The sequence below is a fragment of the Andrographis paniculata genome, unplaced genomic scaffold (assembly GCF_009805555.1).
Source record: "Andrographis paniculata isolate CXL003 unplaced genomic scaffold, ASM980555v1 Contig15END, whole genome shotgun sequence".
In the NCBI taxonomy this organism is placed as follows: Eukaryota; Viridiplantae; Streptophyta; class Magnoliopsida; order Lamiales; family Acanthaceae; genus Andrographis; species Andrographis paniculata.
The window spans coordinates 2,284,945-2,302,004 of record NW_026137435.1 but is presented as its reverse complement, the minus strand read 5'-3'; the positions used below and the strand labels follow the sequence as shown (position 1 = coordinate 2,302,004).

Genomic DNA, 17,060 nt, shown 5'->3' with positions numbered 1-17,060 from the left:
CGATTTCTGCTCTTTCCCTGGCCTGTAAGTAAAAACCATAAGTCCACGTTATCCAAATCTCTAATTTAGTTAAAAGTTTTTCACAATTTAGCAGGAGTAAAAACGCATTCCGAGTATACAATAGTGTCGTTCAGGTATATTAATTGGCAAATTAGACCAAACAAATGAAACTCCTGGTGCCTAATAATACCGCATTTGTCAACCCACAAATATGACTAATTACCGAACAATCCACCAAAAAACCTAAAACATGCAACTTCGAGTAACTAAACAAAATATACATCTCCAAAATTAACAAAATCAAAGATAAAACAGATAAAATCACCCAAAATCGGCCGAACCGGGTTTCCTGGCCAAAAATTCGAACAATTTCAAACCACCCGTTGAACAAACACAACACCGAACACCCAGGGCTCCTCATCACTGAACCGAGGCATACAAACACGGGACCAAGGCTTCTACCCCAAACAATCGAATAAACTACGATATAAAATTCGATTGTCAACAAAATCATAAAACGAAAAGGGTTTCGACCAGACACTTATTTTTTTGAACTCCTTGTGGGGGATCGCGGCGGATTCGCAGTTTTTCTCACCATTTCGCTGAACAAAATGTCTTACTGCTGATCGTCGAGTTCGCGAGGGACGATTTCCTTCTCGAAGAACTAGGGCTTGAACGGAGAGTGAGGGGAGTTAGGGAAGGTTTCAGTTTTTAATTCGTGCATATTTTCTGTGATTTTTTTTAAAAAAAAAAATCACAAAATAAGGTACGAAGTATTTAAATGGAATTATCTAATCGTATACTGGGGGTAGAGCGGGAAGTAATGTATGTATATATTATAAAATTGGAAGTATTTATTAATCAATCGTAAGTACATGTTGCATATACAATTGTGATTGAGTAGAAAATACAAAAAGAGAGTTATAACATATCTAATCAATAAAGTAGGGACTGCAGATCAATTAATTTACAATGGGGACTGAATTGTAAGTAAATTACACTGACAGGGATTTTAGTCCAAGTCTCCCTTTATTTTATTTTGATATTTTATATAAAAAAAAATAATACTCCCTCCGTCCCATAATTAAATATTCATTTATTTTTTACATGTAGTAGTAGGAATAAAGTAGAAATGACTAAAATAACCTTATTAGTACGTGTGATATAAAGATTGAAACGGGCTAAAATAGAAAAATAGATATTTTATTATGAAATAGCGGGAGTAATATATTTTTATTAAAATAATACAAATTTACTAGTAAAAAAATTGAATTGAAACACAAAACAAACAAACTATTATCTACAATCATAAAATAATATAACAATACATATACAATATATTTAAATCAAAATTCAAATTTAAAAATTGAAACAAAGGTTCGTTTTATGTTTTTATTTATTATAGTATAAAATTTCTACCATAAAATTATTGTGGGTCTATTTTGCAGAATAGTTTAAAAGTACTTTTTTATATATTATAAGAAATTGTGCGGTAATTTAAAAATAATAAATGTGTGTAATATATTAATTTTTGTTTAAAAAAATGATTGGTTTGTTTTTGACAAAAAAAAAAAAAAAAAAACACACACACACATAAGCATAATATTATTAAAAATAATTGTTTGTTTAGTATTTTAGTTTGCTTTAATTTTTTTTTATTTGAAATAAAATAAATTATAAAAAAATAATATTTTATGTCAACTATTAATTTTTTGTGTGATGATAAAAAATTAGTATTTCTTTCGTCCCGCCACCCTTTTTTTTTTTTTTTTTTTTTTCGTCCATCCCAAATAAGATCTATAATTCTATTTATAGTAAATTTAACAATTTAATTTTTAAACATATTTAACAAATATAAATCAATTTAATAAAATTTCAAACCTCCTACACATGCATGTGGAACTCATTAATTTTTTTTATTTTTTTTACTTCTATCTATCCTCAATAAATAAATATTTTTATCTATATTTTTATAAAATTATCTTATGTTTATTATACATAAATAAATATATTTTTTTATTTATTAGTATTATATAATATTAGTATTTTTTTTAACAAATTATCTTACAAATTTCTACAAATCAATAATATTAGTATTGTTTTTTTTAATCTACTACAAAATTTAAAAATAGTCTTTAAATTAAAATGAAAAGAGTATTATATATTGGAATGATATCGGTAAAAATTTATTTGAGTAAACAAAATTAATCTTAAAAAATTTAATAAGGTCATTAAAACAAACTCTCTGCGTCTAGTAAAAATATCTTAATTAGTTTAGATTCAGAAATTTGGAAAAAATATTAATTAAAAATTAATTAAATAATAATTATTATTTAATTAAAAAAAATTATAAATTTAAATTTAAATTTAAATAATTTCATTAAATTAAAAATAAATTATAAATTATACTCCCTCCGTCCCAGATACCAAGTCTACGTTGCCGTTTCTGTCCGTCCCACATATCATGTCATTTTTTTTTTGGAAAATGATTACACACTTTAATCTGATTTTAAATTTTTTAATTTTATTTTTTAAAATTTTAATTAAACTAATTAGTTATTTTAATATTAATTTATAATTATTTATATTATAAGATAATTATTTTTACTAATACATTCTTAATTATCTACTAATTACACCCCTCCTAAAATACCGTGTCTACAGTGTAGCAGATACAGTATTTGAGACGGAGGGAGTATTATTTTAATAAAAATAATTATAAATTTAAATTTAGATAATTTCATTAAATTAAAAATAAATTATAAATTATAAAATTTATTAGAGTAGAGAGTCTTTGTCTTGCTCGATTTTGGTTGGTTAGCAGCCCCCATGTCAACCTTTTGGGTCGGCCCCTGTTTGCTATCAATGCAACTTTTGTCTGTAGTTGTCACGACAAAACTCTTTGTCTTATGTGCTTATGTGGTTCCCATGTGATATCCACGTGACCCACAATAGATTGGGTGACGAGGCATCGATTTGTATCAAATTAAATATTTTAAATGGATAAATATCTAAGTTTTGATTTGACTTGTTTATTATAATATTGGATTCGTGTTGACTCATATGTATAAATTAATTGAAATATTTGACTTATATTCAATTATTTTGTATGAGATTGTCATATAATGTTAATTTTTGTTGATTCCAATATAATATGTATAGTGAATATGATTGGGATGTTTGGCAAATAGTTTTATTAGCTTTTAGCTGTTTGATCAGTTAAAAAATTAATTTAGGTGTTTGCTAAATTAGCTTTTTGGAATAGCTTTTTCGACTCAAAAATTTAATTTTTGAAAAGCTAACTTACCCAGCGTTTTGAAATAGCTTTTTCAATTAAAAAAAATTTATTCCTTATATGCCCTTAAAAATCTATTATGCATTTTACACAAATAAATATATTTTGATTATTTATTAATTATATTAGAATATTTTATTATAATATAGTTTTACTTTTATAAATTTAAAATAATTAATTTTATATAAAAATTATTTTAATTGTAAAATATATAAATTTATTAAAATCAACATAAAATAGAAAATATAAATATTAATAATTTATTTTTATATTAAAATTACATTATATAAATTTTATACTAAAAATATATTAAATAAATTAAATTTAGGGAGACTTGGACTAAAATCCCTGTCAGTGTATTTTGCTTGCAATTCAGTCCCCACTGTAAATTAATTGATCTGCAGTCCCTACTTTATTGATTAGATATGTTATAACTCCCTTCTTGTATTTTGTACTCCATCACAATTGTATATGCAACATGTACTTACGATTGATTAATAAATACTCCCAATTTTATAATATATACCTACATTACCTCCCGCTCTACCCCCAGTATACGATTAGATAATTCCATTTAAATACTGCGTACCTTATTTTGTGATGATTTTTTTTAAAAAAAAATCACAGAAAATATGCACGATTTAAAAACTGAAACATTCCCTAACTCCCCTCACTCACTCTCCGTTCAAGCCCTAGTTCTTCGAGAAGGAAATCGTCCCTCGCGAACTCGACGATCAGCAGTAAGACATTTTGTTCAGCGAAATGGTGAGAAAAACCGCGAATCCGCCGCGATCCCCCACGAGGAGTTCAAAAAAGTAAGTGTCTGGTCGAAACCCTTTTCGTTTTATGATTTTGTTGACAATCGAATTTTATATCGTAGTTTACTCGATTGTTTGGGTAGAAGCCTTGGTCCCGTGTTTGTATGCCTCGGTTTAGTGATGAGGAGCCCTGGGTGTTCGGTGTTGTGTTAGTTCAACGGGTGGTTTGAAATTGTTCGAATTTTTGGCCAGGAAACCCGGTTCGGCCGATTTTGGGTGATTTTATCTGTTTTTATCTTTGATTTTGTTAATTTTGGAGATGTATATTTTGTTTAGTTACTCGAAGTTGCATATTTTAGGTTTTTTGGTGGATTGTTCGGTAAATAGTCATATTTGTGGGTTGATAAATGCGGTAATATTAGGCACCAGGAGTTTAATTTGTTTGGTCTAATTTGCCAATTAATATACCTGAACGGCACTGTTGTATACTCGGAATGCGTTTTTACTCCTGCTAAATTGTGAAAAACTTTTAACTAAATTAGAGATTTGGATAACGTGGACTTATGGTTTTTACTTACAGGCCAGGCAAGGAGCACAAATCGGTGATCAACCGATTTGCATTACCTTTTTTTCATAATGAGCTGGCCAAACTGAAGCAACACATGAGAGACCAACACATCGCAGCTATAAACATGACACCATTCGGGCATTTTCTGGATTGCCCGAAAATGAAGTTTCCATGGCACCGACTTGTTGCCCTCGTCAATAGCTTCAGTTCGGAATCTATGTCCTTCAAGATTGGAAGTGACATTGAGCTTCCGTTTGAAGTTGAAGAATATTTTGTAGTCTTAGGACTACACGCGAAAGGAGTCTACGTGACCGAAAATACATCGGTCGAAAGCGAATGGTTTGTTCGAATTTTTGGGAGCAAGCCACGTTCTGTAACCCGCGGGCAGGTGTTGCAGAAGCTGCGTGAGGCTCTGTTGCAGGGGCTGGAGCCTCTTTCTGTTGCGGATGTTGCTCGTCTTTTTATTATGTTTGTTTTTGCAAATATTTTATTTTGTTCTTCGAATTATTCTGTACCCCTTTTTTTGTTACCGTATGTGGAAGACCTGAGTGCGATTGGTGACTACGCGTGGGGACCCGCGAGTCACCGTTATCTGTTGAAGTCTATAAGCGACTTCAAGTCCGGGAAAAAATATTTGACAGGCTGCACCGCGGGTTTGTTGGTAAGCAATGTAATATCGGATTTGTTAATTTTTTCTACTTATTTTGGTATATTGCACAATATGTATTATTGTTGGCAGTAATGTCTATTACAATATGTGCAGGGGTGGTTCAATGAGAGGGTCCCAACTCTGGACAAGGCACGGTGCCTTCCGAAGGTACCGCGTCTCTTTCGGTGGCTGAATAGCCTCGGTCCAATGTCCAGGGTTCATGCAGTTGGTGAATTGACATCCCTAAAGCGGTCAGATGTTCAGGAATTCTATCGGATAGGCACGGAAGAAAAGTTCGTTCGTGCAATTTGTCATGCTTCAGAGGTAAATGCATTATTCAATGTTGCTACCGTTGTAAATGGATAAAATAATTTCTTATATGACATTATTAACATATGTTGCAGGAAGCAGCGCAGCAAATTGCGGCATTGAAGGTGGAGCTGCGGAAGAAAGACACTGCAATTGCCAGACTTGCTCATAAATTACAAAGATCTAGAGCCGGTGTTGTCGATGACGACAGTGAAGGTGAGGGTGAGGACGAGAGCGATGGCGAGGAGGGTGATGCAAACTATGGGGATGAAGAGACAGCAGACCGGATGGCTGTGGAGTCTGAGAGGAAAGAGAAGCAGGCCGACATGGAGGAGAAGCAAGGTCAGGAGGAGGAGAGTCAGGGTGAAGAGGAGGAGGAGGAGGAGAAGGAGGAAAAAACTGGGGAGGAGGAGAGTCAGACTGAGGAGGATCCCGAGGAGGCAGCGGAAGAGCAAGCGAATACCGAGCGCCGAAGCAAAAAAAAATGGACATCCTTTTGGCCGAAGTTGATCCGATAAACGAGTCAGATGACGAAGGGGTTGGTAGCCTGTTAGAGTTTAACCAATTGATGGCCATTGTTCCTTATGTTGCACCGATAGATGTCAAGGTAAGCTAATTAATATAGTAAGTACAATTTGTAGGTCGTAGTTGTCTATCTGTTGAATGATTATTTGCTTTGTTGAAATTGTAGCAGGGCGATGACTCCGACCGTGAGACTTGTAGCAGGGCCGCAGATTCATCGATTGTACGTGGTGTAATGGCACGTAAGGATCGGAAGAGAAAGAAGAAGCCTGAATTCGTGACACCTGTGTCGACACCGCGAATTGAGAAAGCGAGAAAAACACGGAGGGCGAAAGGAAAGTCAGCGGTCGACGTCAATAATGAGCTGGTACGTAGTTCCATACAAATATAAGTCGTCTGGCTCAAAATACTTCAGATAGATTCTTAAATACCTAGTGTTTCTGCGTCAATACCTGTACAATAAATACAGATACCTACGGAAACATGATTATCTTCATTGTTGGTTCAGGAACCATTTGTCGTCGGCGACGATGGGGACTCGGATGCTAAGGTTGTAGCAGACCCTGGAGCACAAAAGTGGGAGGGATATCGCAATAATGACAGCTACTGTGGAAAGGGTTCCTTATCTGAGGATGAGACGAACACCATTGAACATTTTCTCGCGTCATTCGCTGTCCGGTATTGCTATTCACTATTAAGGCTTTATATATTTATCTCAATCGATGTTTTTATCCGTTTGCGACTATCATGTTGTAGGGACACTGTATGGCAGCAGGGCGTCGTGTCTGTCTCGTCCGATGCCGTTTTAGAACTACTGTTTGACGAAGCTGTGAAAGGCGAAGTCATCGACGCGTACCTATATCATCTATGCAGCAATGAATATCAGCTCCAACACAATCCGCAGGTGCGGTGTGGTTGTGTGCCATGGTTCGTAGCGGTGAGTATCCTGTTTGGAATTTATACGGTTAGTATTACAAATCACATTGTTATTATTGCGTTGGTTGCTGTGTTCGATTTTCAGAAAGCCGTGAACGACGCGCTATCACGACCAAGCAGGGGAGCGAAAAAGCCGAGCATCAATAAGGGTAATGTACTCGCGTTTGCCAACTCGCTGCAAGTGACCGTAGGCCAAGAGATTGCCGGAATCATGGACAAAATCCGGTCTGGGTGCCGGTACATATTTCTACCCGTACACACCCGGTTCCACTGGCATCTCTGCATACTGGATACCGTCAAACGTGTTGTGTTGGAGTGTAACTCAATGCGCGACCCCTTCGGCCAGGGGAATGCAAAGAAATTGGTACGTCTTTCGAATGATCATAATTAATTGCCTATGGGTAGGGTGAATGCCTTAACGAAAGAGTAACGTTATTTGTGCAGACGCGATTTTTATCGTTGTATATGAACGCGTCACGACTATGGCCTATGGTCAGCGACATGCCCGAGTACATTAGATGCCGACACCAGGGTGAAACGTTGGACTGTGGACCTTTAGTCTGCATGTTCGCAGAGTGTTATGCGCGGGCAGGTCCAGATGTCAATCTCGTTGGTGTCCTCGGCGAGGACTTCGGCGATGTCAAGAGCTACCGAGGCACGATTGCGGCGAGGATATTGAAAGGTCCCCCCTTCTGAAACGTAGACCCCGATGGAAAAATAGGGCAGGTTAACACATGTAATGAATTTGGATTGATTTGGGAAGTTTTTGCGTTGTGTGGCGAGGTGATGGATTTGTTGAATGTCTTCAGTTTGGATTGATCTGGGAAGTTATTGTGTTGTGTGGAGGTGATGGATTTGTTTAATGTCTTCAATTTGGATTGATCTGGGAAGTTATTGCATTGTGTATCGAGGTGATGGAATTGGTAAATGTCTTTTATGTGGATTGATTTGTCATCTTCATTATATACCTGCGTTGTGTGGTGATACCCGTTGATAGCTTTTATGTGCCTACGGAAAACTAGTATGTACTTCCATTTATATATTACATGCTCTAGTCATTTGCGTTTGTGGGACTGGTCATTTCTTTTGCACTGATCACTGAAATAGCGTTCACTTTGAATCAGTTCAACCGTGTCGGCGTTTCTCATAAAACCCTACTGGACGCCATGTTTTAATCGACCGGAGATACTGCAAGGGCTTACTCGTTAATTTAAAACAAACAATACTAAAAAAACATGATCATATTACAACAAAATATTTGTGCGGGACATAGGTGTCTGGTAATTGCGTGTGGGCCAACGTCTAGATTACAATCAACTATTTCCTGCGGAATGCTAAGCAACACGTGGTTACAGAGAAGTGCTACTATACCTACAACTAGGATACCTACAACTACAACACAGATGCCCGCATACGCAATCTGTGTACCTCGTTCAGCGAGTCTGGTACTTAGCTCGGATGCATAAGTAACGGAGTCATTATTACAAATACCCTATAGTATCTATTATGTACCTACGGAAATAGCCTTTATACTTCCGTTACCATTTCAAATGCTCTAGTACCCTACGGGTGGGGACTCGGCCTTTTCTCTTAAAATATTCATGAACTGATGGTAAGAGTGTATTGGCTTAACCATGGTAGTGTTGCTCGTCAACCCCATAATCTTGAATGGCGTGTTTTAGGCCACAGATTATACTTACATCGCTTACCCGTTAATTGAATTAGAACACAATAGAATAGACACGATAATATAACCGCAATATAGTTATGTGGCATATGGAAGTCTGGTACGTAGCTGTGTGCTGAATTTTAATCAATGCTACGCCTCCAAGTTATTACACGGTAATACAATTAGAATACTGTATAAACAAAATAAAATATGGTTTGTACTCGGACCGCAACCCTATATGTTGGAATCATTATTCATATACCCTCTGTAAGCTATTGCGTACTTACAACAACCGTGACATTATACTTCAGTTGCAATTATGTATGCCCTGGTTACCTGTGGCTGGGGAAACGGTCTTTTTTTTTTTTTCTTCAAATAGCATTTATTTACTGCTGATGGTTAAAGAAGGCATCAACAAATACTTAAGTTGTATGACACATGCACTTGGTTAGTATGACGAGTGTAATACAACAACTATACCTCCTAGTAATAACCCAAAAATAGGATAGCATGTACTTTCAAAACAATTAGAGATTACATTAACCATCCGTCCCTACAGAGCTACATCATCAAATGCCTCAGTACATGAAAAATATACCTGCAGAATATAACTATGAACCTTCACAACTTCATCATATACCTGCGTGAGAGGGCTACATACCACTTACTACTGCAAATAAGTCGATGGATCCAACCGGTTACATCCTAGAGACACAAAAAACAATTACAATATAGCTATTGAATATGTACCTACTGTCTTAATATATACTCCTGGAAGCCAAAAAGATGTACAATGAAAAAAAGGTTCGCTAAGCTATTTGTTGCTTGCAACTTCTTCTATTATGTCCAAGACGCCCACAACGACCACATTTCCGTGCATTCTTTACCTGCTGGGACTCGAACCTTCGCTTCTTTGGCCGGCCTGGTTGGACAGACGACGGAGGAGGGTGAATTTGGTCCGCCTGAATTTCAACAATCACGTCCATATCATGCGTCGGTACGGGATTTATTGGCTCCTGGTACGTTTTTCTGTAAGATTCAATGCTATAGTAAAGATCGCAAAAATCATAAATTGACATACTGCATTTTTCAATGCAAGCGCAGGCATGCTTGCAGGGCAATCGGAACATTTGCCATTCTCGACAAGAGCATTTGCGCGCCTCCAAATCGACTGCGTATCTTTCATTACAATCTGTTACCTCGAATACAGTTCTAGAGGATGAACTGCACTGTAGCCGTCGAGACGCCATGTACGATAGTGCCAACTTGCTCTCCTGTTTTGGACAGAGCCTTCCGTGCATTATCTCCGACTTTTCGCGGCGTTCATTCATCATTACCATCACTTGCCTTCTAATGGTATATAACATCCCAACGAATGGCATTGACCTCGCGGATCTCACCCAACTATTCCATGACTCAGCAATGTTATTATTTATTATTCCCCAACGAGTGCCTCTGAATAGTGAATTTGCCCAACATTCTGGGTGTGATTGGGTAATGAAGTCCCTGGCCAATGGCATTGATTCGACCACAGAACTAATGTGGTTTTCGAAATCTCTCCTCAACGGAGCATAGGCGGCCTTATTGAAGACAGCGGTCCATCGTTTCTTATTATGCATTGGGTATCTCCGCATAACCTAAAAAAAAGACATTTTATGGCTGATCATAACCAGTGATGTTCATTACAGATTAATATTGACGTACATATACCTGGGTACGGAAGTTGTCCACTAAGTGTCGGAGACAGTACGCATGATGTGCTCCGGGAAAGACGCACGAGATTGACTTTAGTAAACCCGAGTGCCGATCCGAGAAGAATGTGTACTGTTTCCAATCCGTACGTCCCTCACATTCTAAAACAGATCGCAGCTTCCAGCAAAACCACTCCCAATTTTCATCATTTTCCGTAGACACAGCTGCAAGTCAACAAATAAGAACACAAATAACTACAAAGGTTTCCAACGTATAAGGGTACATACGTGCCTAAAGAGAGCATGGAAAACAGCATACACGAACAGCTATACCCAGCATTCTAACAAAATGACAACTGTAGCTAATATCAAATTACGTACCAGAAAATGCTAAAGTAAACATCCCATCATCCCCATCCACTGCAATTGCACTTAGCAGACACCCTTTGTGTTTGTTTTTTATATGTGTCCCATCAAGAAAGAGTAGGGGCCTGCAACCCCTCAAAAAACCCAGCCGGCATGCACCTAAACAAACAAAAAGGCGTTGGAAACGTTTGGTTGCCTGCTCAACTTCGCAGTCTATAATACTTCCCGGATTTGACTCCCGAAGTGCATGACAGTACCATGGAAGTTGTGAGAAACTGTCTCTACCTCCACCATTAATTGCCCTTATCGCATTCTCTTTGCCACGCCATGCTTTATGATATTTCACGTCAATCCCATAATCTGTTTGGATATGCTCCCGGATGTCGGATGCCTTATACGCTGGCATAGAACGTATCTTATCTTTGTAGACCTCAGAAATCCAGTTCGCATCGGCTGCTGGATGATCTCTTGATTGCAATAGACTCATAGTACATATGTGATGTAAATTGCACTTACGAATGCTGAATGATGCATCACGAGCATGGAAGGATGTATAAATACGCCAACCACAGCCTTTGTCGATGCACACCGCAATAATTTTGCTCGAATCATTCTTTTGGTACCTGAAGTGTTTCTGAGTGGCAATAGAATAATTCTTCAGTAACTTTCCAAACTCCTGCGGTCCCTTGAATGTCTGCCCTTCCCCGACAATGCATCTCTGCATTGCAATTAGACTAGTACTTTCGTCGGGAATAAAGATACCATCGGCGCAATCTTCGTTCAATCCAGAACATTCGGCCTCGCCCCTACATTACAAATACAATAATAAGAATGAAAATTATATCAGATGTAAGTAGTTCTAATTTTATATGGTAATAGATATTTTCAGAGTAAATGGAAAAACATGGGTACCCATCTTACTCAACCGAGTATGTCCACGGTGTCTATGGTTACCTACCGTGTCATCCAGGGTATTTAAAAGAACAACTGCATCTATTCACCGCAGCAGGCTACGTGATGCAGTAAATGCCATGGGCTACAGAAATTTCAACGCATCGATCATGGTACACCTACCTAAACCGGATTGCTAGAGGATATTGACAGTGGCGTGTGAAGAAGGAGTGAAAATCGTTAAATACCTTCAAGACGTTATAGCCCCACTACATATCTTTACAATCTCTTCAGTGGTTCGTTCTGCACCGCGCTGCTACAAAATCGCGGAGGTGGATACTTACTACCTACAAACAACATCGCAACAATATACCACGGTATTGTTGTATGCCAATATCATGAAAGAATTATTACTAACGTAACCTATAAACAATATGTTTTTACATGTGTTGAACATGACATTATAAGCGCTTACAGACTGCATTCTTACATACTGCATTATAAGTGCTTACAGACTGCATTCTTTCATAAGGAACAATAGTGACTGCATTCTATAACAAAGTTTAATAAAGACTACTTAATTACAAATGATGAGTAACGTACCTGCGTCCAACCGTGCTTCGGAGAGGCACGCTCTGGTGCTCGCTTCTGCACCGTGCAATCATATCCACAAACATTACCTTTAACAAGATATGCATTCTCCACATATTGGCGACATCATCGTCACACAATAATGTCACGTAGCTTTTCTGAATAGGTGCAATATATTGGAGTTTTACCGCCTCAATACTCACTTTATTCCATCTTTTCGATATATTCCGGTAAAGATCCTCCAGCGTGGTGCCCTCTTCTAAACGAATTACATGATGCTCACCCTCGTAGGAACATATAATTAATAATTTCAGACTACTTTGCTCCATGTCCATCGGAACCTAGCGATCCAACCGATGAATGTATGAACTATATTAGGTCGTATGGGCGATTAGATAATCTTACACAAAATACACTAAAATCATATGTTCTTACGGAATTCTAGAAATGTCTTGATCCTCAATAGCAACACATTACCCATTTCACAAAATAAATATTACCCTTAAACCCTAAATAGCAACAAAATTTATTATCAAAATCACCCTAAATAATACCCAAACATTTTCTTCCAGATAATAATTTTTCAACTAAGATATCGATACAAAAACACACCTGGTACATCTAATTTCGCCGGAGAACAAGAAAGACGGGCCAGGAAACCGGTTACAGCCTTCGGTAGTTCTTCGACCGAATCAACCGACACAAAAACACACTTGGTACATCTAATTTCACCGGAGACCAAGAAATACGGGCCACGGAACCGGTGACAGCCTTCGGTAGTTCTTCGACCGAATCAACCGACCGCCGACGACAGGGAACCGGAACAGGATTCGGAGAGTGCCCTAGGAAATTTTTCAATCGAACCAGACAAGAAGCGGCGATGTAAAATCGGGCGAACAATTAAGAACCTTACCTGTGCGGGATGTGGCTTTTGAGCTCACGGAAGAGGACAACGGCTTGACAAGAATTTTTTGCGCGAAGAGAAACAGAATGAAGAGAAATACGATTAGGGAGGAAGAAGAAGGAAGAAGGAAAAAGGGGGGAGTGCAGAACAATTTTTTATCATTAGGGACTGAATCCCAAATGATAAATGGACAGAGGGATTTTTTGCCCAATTGTCCGTTAAATTTATTGAAAATTATAAATATAGTGAACTAATCGATAACTAACATAATAAATATATACACGAAAAATTTATTATTTTATATTTTACTAGAAAAAACTATTTATATATTTTAATAAAAATATATTATTTTTTTAAATCTAACTGTAATAAAAATAAATATTTTTATAACACTTCTACGATTTTCAATAACTAATAACAAAAAAATTTTAAACATTCTAAACTCAAAATAACATTTGAATATATTAGAAATAAACATAAAATAGAAATGTCCTCAATTGTCATTATATTTTACCAAACATTTTAATACAAACAGCTAATCGAATCAGCTAGTCAAACCAGCTAATTGAATCAGCTAACAACTATCAGCTAATTGAATCAGGTAATAGCTATAAGCTAATTGTCAAACATGCCCTAAATCATTTAGGATTGAACTTAATTTAAATTAATAAGAAATCTAATTATCAAATTAGAATTATTCTTATATATAATAAATAAATAAATTAATTAATATTAATATATTATAATCAGATTATTGTCACATTATGATCGAGTTGCCTAACCCAACCTATTTCTTATAATTAAATGAAAATCGTTGAATTTTCATCAGCGCTATTGTCATGCAATTACCACCAGAAAAATGGTTAATTGTTTTTCTACTTTTTTTTTTAATGGGCCCCTGTGTTAGTGATCTTGAGTTTGGCCCATTTGAATTGACTTCTTACATAAGCTTTGTTTCTACTTCTAAAAACATTTTGCACTTGTTTGTATCGACTTCTGTCCAAAAGCAGAAACAGTTTTGAAGGTGAAAAGTGTTTTTTTTCGAAAGCACATTGATGGTAGCTTTTGGAATATTCCGAAGCACTTTTTAGTTAAAATTACTTTTTTTTATCTTTAATAATAATAATAATAATAATAATAAATACAATACAATAATATAATATAATATAAAAATAAATAATTTATATATTATATTTTAATAAAAATACAAAAATATAATTAAATTATTATTTTTAATTTATGTATTATATTTGGAGTAAAATTTAAAATTGAAAGACCAAATTTAAATAGAAATATATAAATTTTTTAATTATACTTAAATTATTAAATATAATTAATAAAATTTTAGATTAAATTATAAAATACAAATAATTTAATATTATATTGTAATTTTTTTTTTAATTGATATATTAACCTTGAATTAAAATTTTAAAATATAAATAATCAAATTTTAAAAGTATATTTTTTATACTTTAATTTAAAATCTTTAAATATAATTTATATTTTTAAAATAAATTATAAAAATATTATAGAAAAATACTATTATATTAGCAACATGTCATTTTAAGTAATTTTAATAGTTTAAAAGCACTTTCAACTCTGTAATATCGAAACAATTTTTTTACAAAAAGCTATTTTTATAATGATTTATCCAAATATAAAATCGAACTGCTTCTACTTTTGACTTATACTAATTTTTTAAGTCAACGACCCTTTATCTGGTTGTGTCTTTTCAACTAAAATTATTAAATTAAATTTTATTTTTTGTAACATAAATAGACAATTAATAATAAAAAAATAAGGAATTATGAGTATGTATTTTCAGTATGATTTGAGGATTTTTTTAACTTTGTGAGCATAGTTTGGCTTCAATACTATGACAATGACATGCATATCTATTCCCATGGCCCTCTGTAAGCTGACTGTTTGTTGGGTGTGCATTTCCTTTATTTATTTATTTATTTATTTATTTAAATTAAACATAGGATTGTTTTGGATGACCGCGCAATAATGTAACAAATTAATTATTTAATTATTTTAAATTTTAAATTTTAATAAAATATATATTTTTCGTTTATTACAATTGATATATTTTTATTTTACATAAAGTTTATTAAATTAAAATATATTTAGCAATTAAATTTTTTTTTTTAGAAAAATAAATATTTTTATTTATATTTAAAATTTCACATCTTATAAAATTAATTAATTTTAATTATAAATAAAAATATTTTTTTATTTTACTTATATTATAAAAAAAATTATTATCTACAAAATGATATCAATATTACATATATTTTTTCTTACCATATACTCCCTCCGTCCCATGTAATATGGGTGTATTACTGTAGACACGAGAATTTAGGTAAAGTATAATTAGTAAGTAATTAAGAAGTGTATTAGTAAAAATAATTATTATTTAGTAAAAATAATTATAGATTAAGATTAAGATAAGTAAATAGTTGAATTAAAATTAAGAAAATTATAAAACTTAAAATTTAAAATGCGATTAAAGTGCATAATTATATTTCCAAAAATAGAAAGATCAAGTTATGTGGGACGGACGAAAATAGAAAATAGGGACAAATTATGTGGGACGGAGGAAATAATTTTTAAAAAATTTAAATATATTTTTTAATTTTTTTAATCACATATATTAAATTTATTTTTTAAAACTATCAATATTATTAATTATATAAAAATAATATCATAACTCATAATTATTAATTAATTAAATATCATTACATTAAATATTGTGTCCATAATTAAAAATGTCAACTATATTAGTACGAGAAAAATATATGACATGTATATAATTTGTAGATAATTTTTTTTATATAATACAAATAAATAAATAAAGAATATTTATTTATAATTAACATAAATTAATACTCAAATCATATTACTATTAATTTTATAAATTTAATTTAATATTACATATTTACATCATTAATATTTTTTAATTACTAAATCAATATATATATATATGAAAATCCCGAAAGTCTACCAATTTAAAAATAAAATAAAAAAAATTCAAATTTATCTTAAAATTTATATTTAATTCAAAGTTAAAGCCAATTTTTTCGAACTCCCTCAAAATAAACACATTCTTAATAATACATTTGGAAATATGAACTTTGCAAACCAAATGTGCCGCCATACTATTTTGACTATTTTGATTGTTTTTGGGCACCCACCACTTAATTAACAACATTATATTAAAATATTATTTTATTATTTTTATTGAGTCATGTTATTGATTTTTTAATCATTTATACGTATAATTAAAAAATTAAAATACTACAGTATATTTAAATATTTTATTTCAATAAAATATATAATATGTAATATAAATAATGTTTGAAAGTATTAAATATTTATATTTAATATTAAAATATATATGGTAGTTTTTATGTATATGATGTAAATATATTTAGATAGGTATATATATTATATTATATATATATATATATTATTGTGCGTGGGTATACGAGAATTAGGAAAAAAAATAAAGAAAATCAGAGAGAGATTGTATTTTACTTCCTGTACTCTATTAAATATATAAGATAGCTATATTTATAGTAAAAGGAATAATCAACAAATGGCTATAAATTTGTCCACAATTTGCCTACGTATCATAAACGTATAAGCCATTAATGCATCCATTATATGTACACGTATTTAAGATGTGTACAACACTCCCCCTTGGATGCTTTATACGAATAATATGTCTCGTTAAAACTTTACTATGAAAAAACTCTGTGAGAAAAAATCATAGCGAAGGAAAAAAGTACATCATTCTTGTATTAATGTGCTCCCCCTGTTTTGAACTTTATTTGATGTCTTTCATCCGACGCATTCCAATTCCTTGCACCAATTTTTTGAATGTTGCAGTCGGTAGCGACTTCGTA

General features: G+C 33.5%; 2 protein-coding genes across 2 annotated transcripts; one reads left to right on the top strand and one right to left on the bottom strand.

The window, feature by feature from the left end:
* Positions 1 to 6,147: 6,147 nt before the first annotated feature.
* Positions 6,148 to 8,021, top strand: LOC127260613 (uncharacterized). The gene is made up of 6 exons (XM_051288445.1): positions 6,148 to 6,186; positions 6,271 to 6,468; positions 6,610 to 6,779; positions 6,858 to 7,038; positions 7,123 to 7,401; positions 7,482 to 8,021. The coding sequence occupies exons 1-6, from the start codon at positions 6,148 to 6,150 to the stop codon at positions 7,731 to 7,733; spliced, it is 1,119 nt and encodes a 372-aa protein (XP_051144402.1). The 3' UTR covers positions 7,734 to 8,021.
* Positions 8,022 to 9,259: 1,238 nt separating this feature from the next.
* On the bottom strand, positions 9,260 to 12,580 carry LOC127260607 (uncharacterized). The gene is made up of 6 exons (XM_051288433.1): positions 12,258 to 12,580; positions 10,779 to 11,569; positions 10,417 to 10,622; positions 9,594 to 10,343; positions 9,409 to 9,411; positions 9,260 to 9,304 (listed from the first exon to the last, which is right to left on the bottom strand). The coding sequence occupies exons 1-6, from the start codon at positions 12,578 to 12,580 to the stop codon at positions 9,260 to 9,262; spliced, it is 2,118 nt and encodes a 705-aa protein (XP_051144390.1).
* Between the last annotated feature and the right edge of the window lie 4,480 nt (positions 12,581 to 17,060).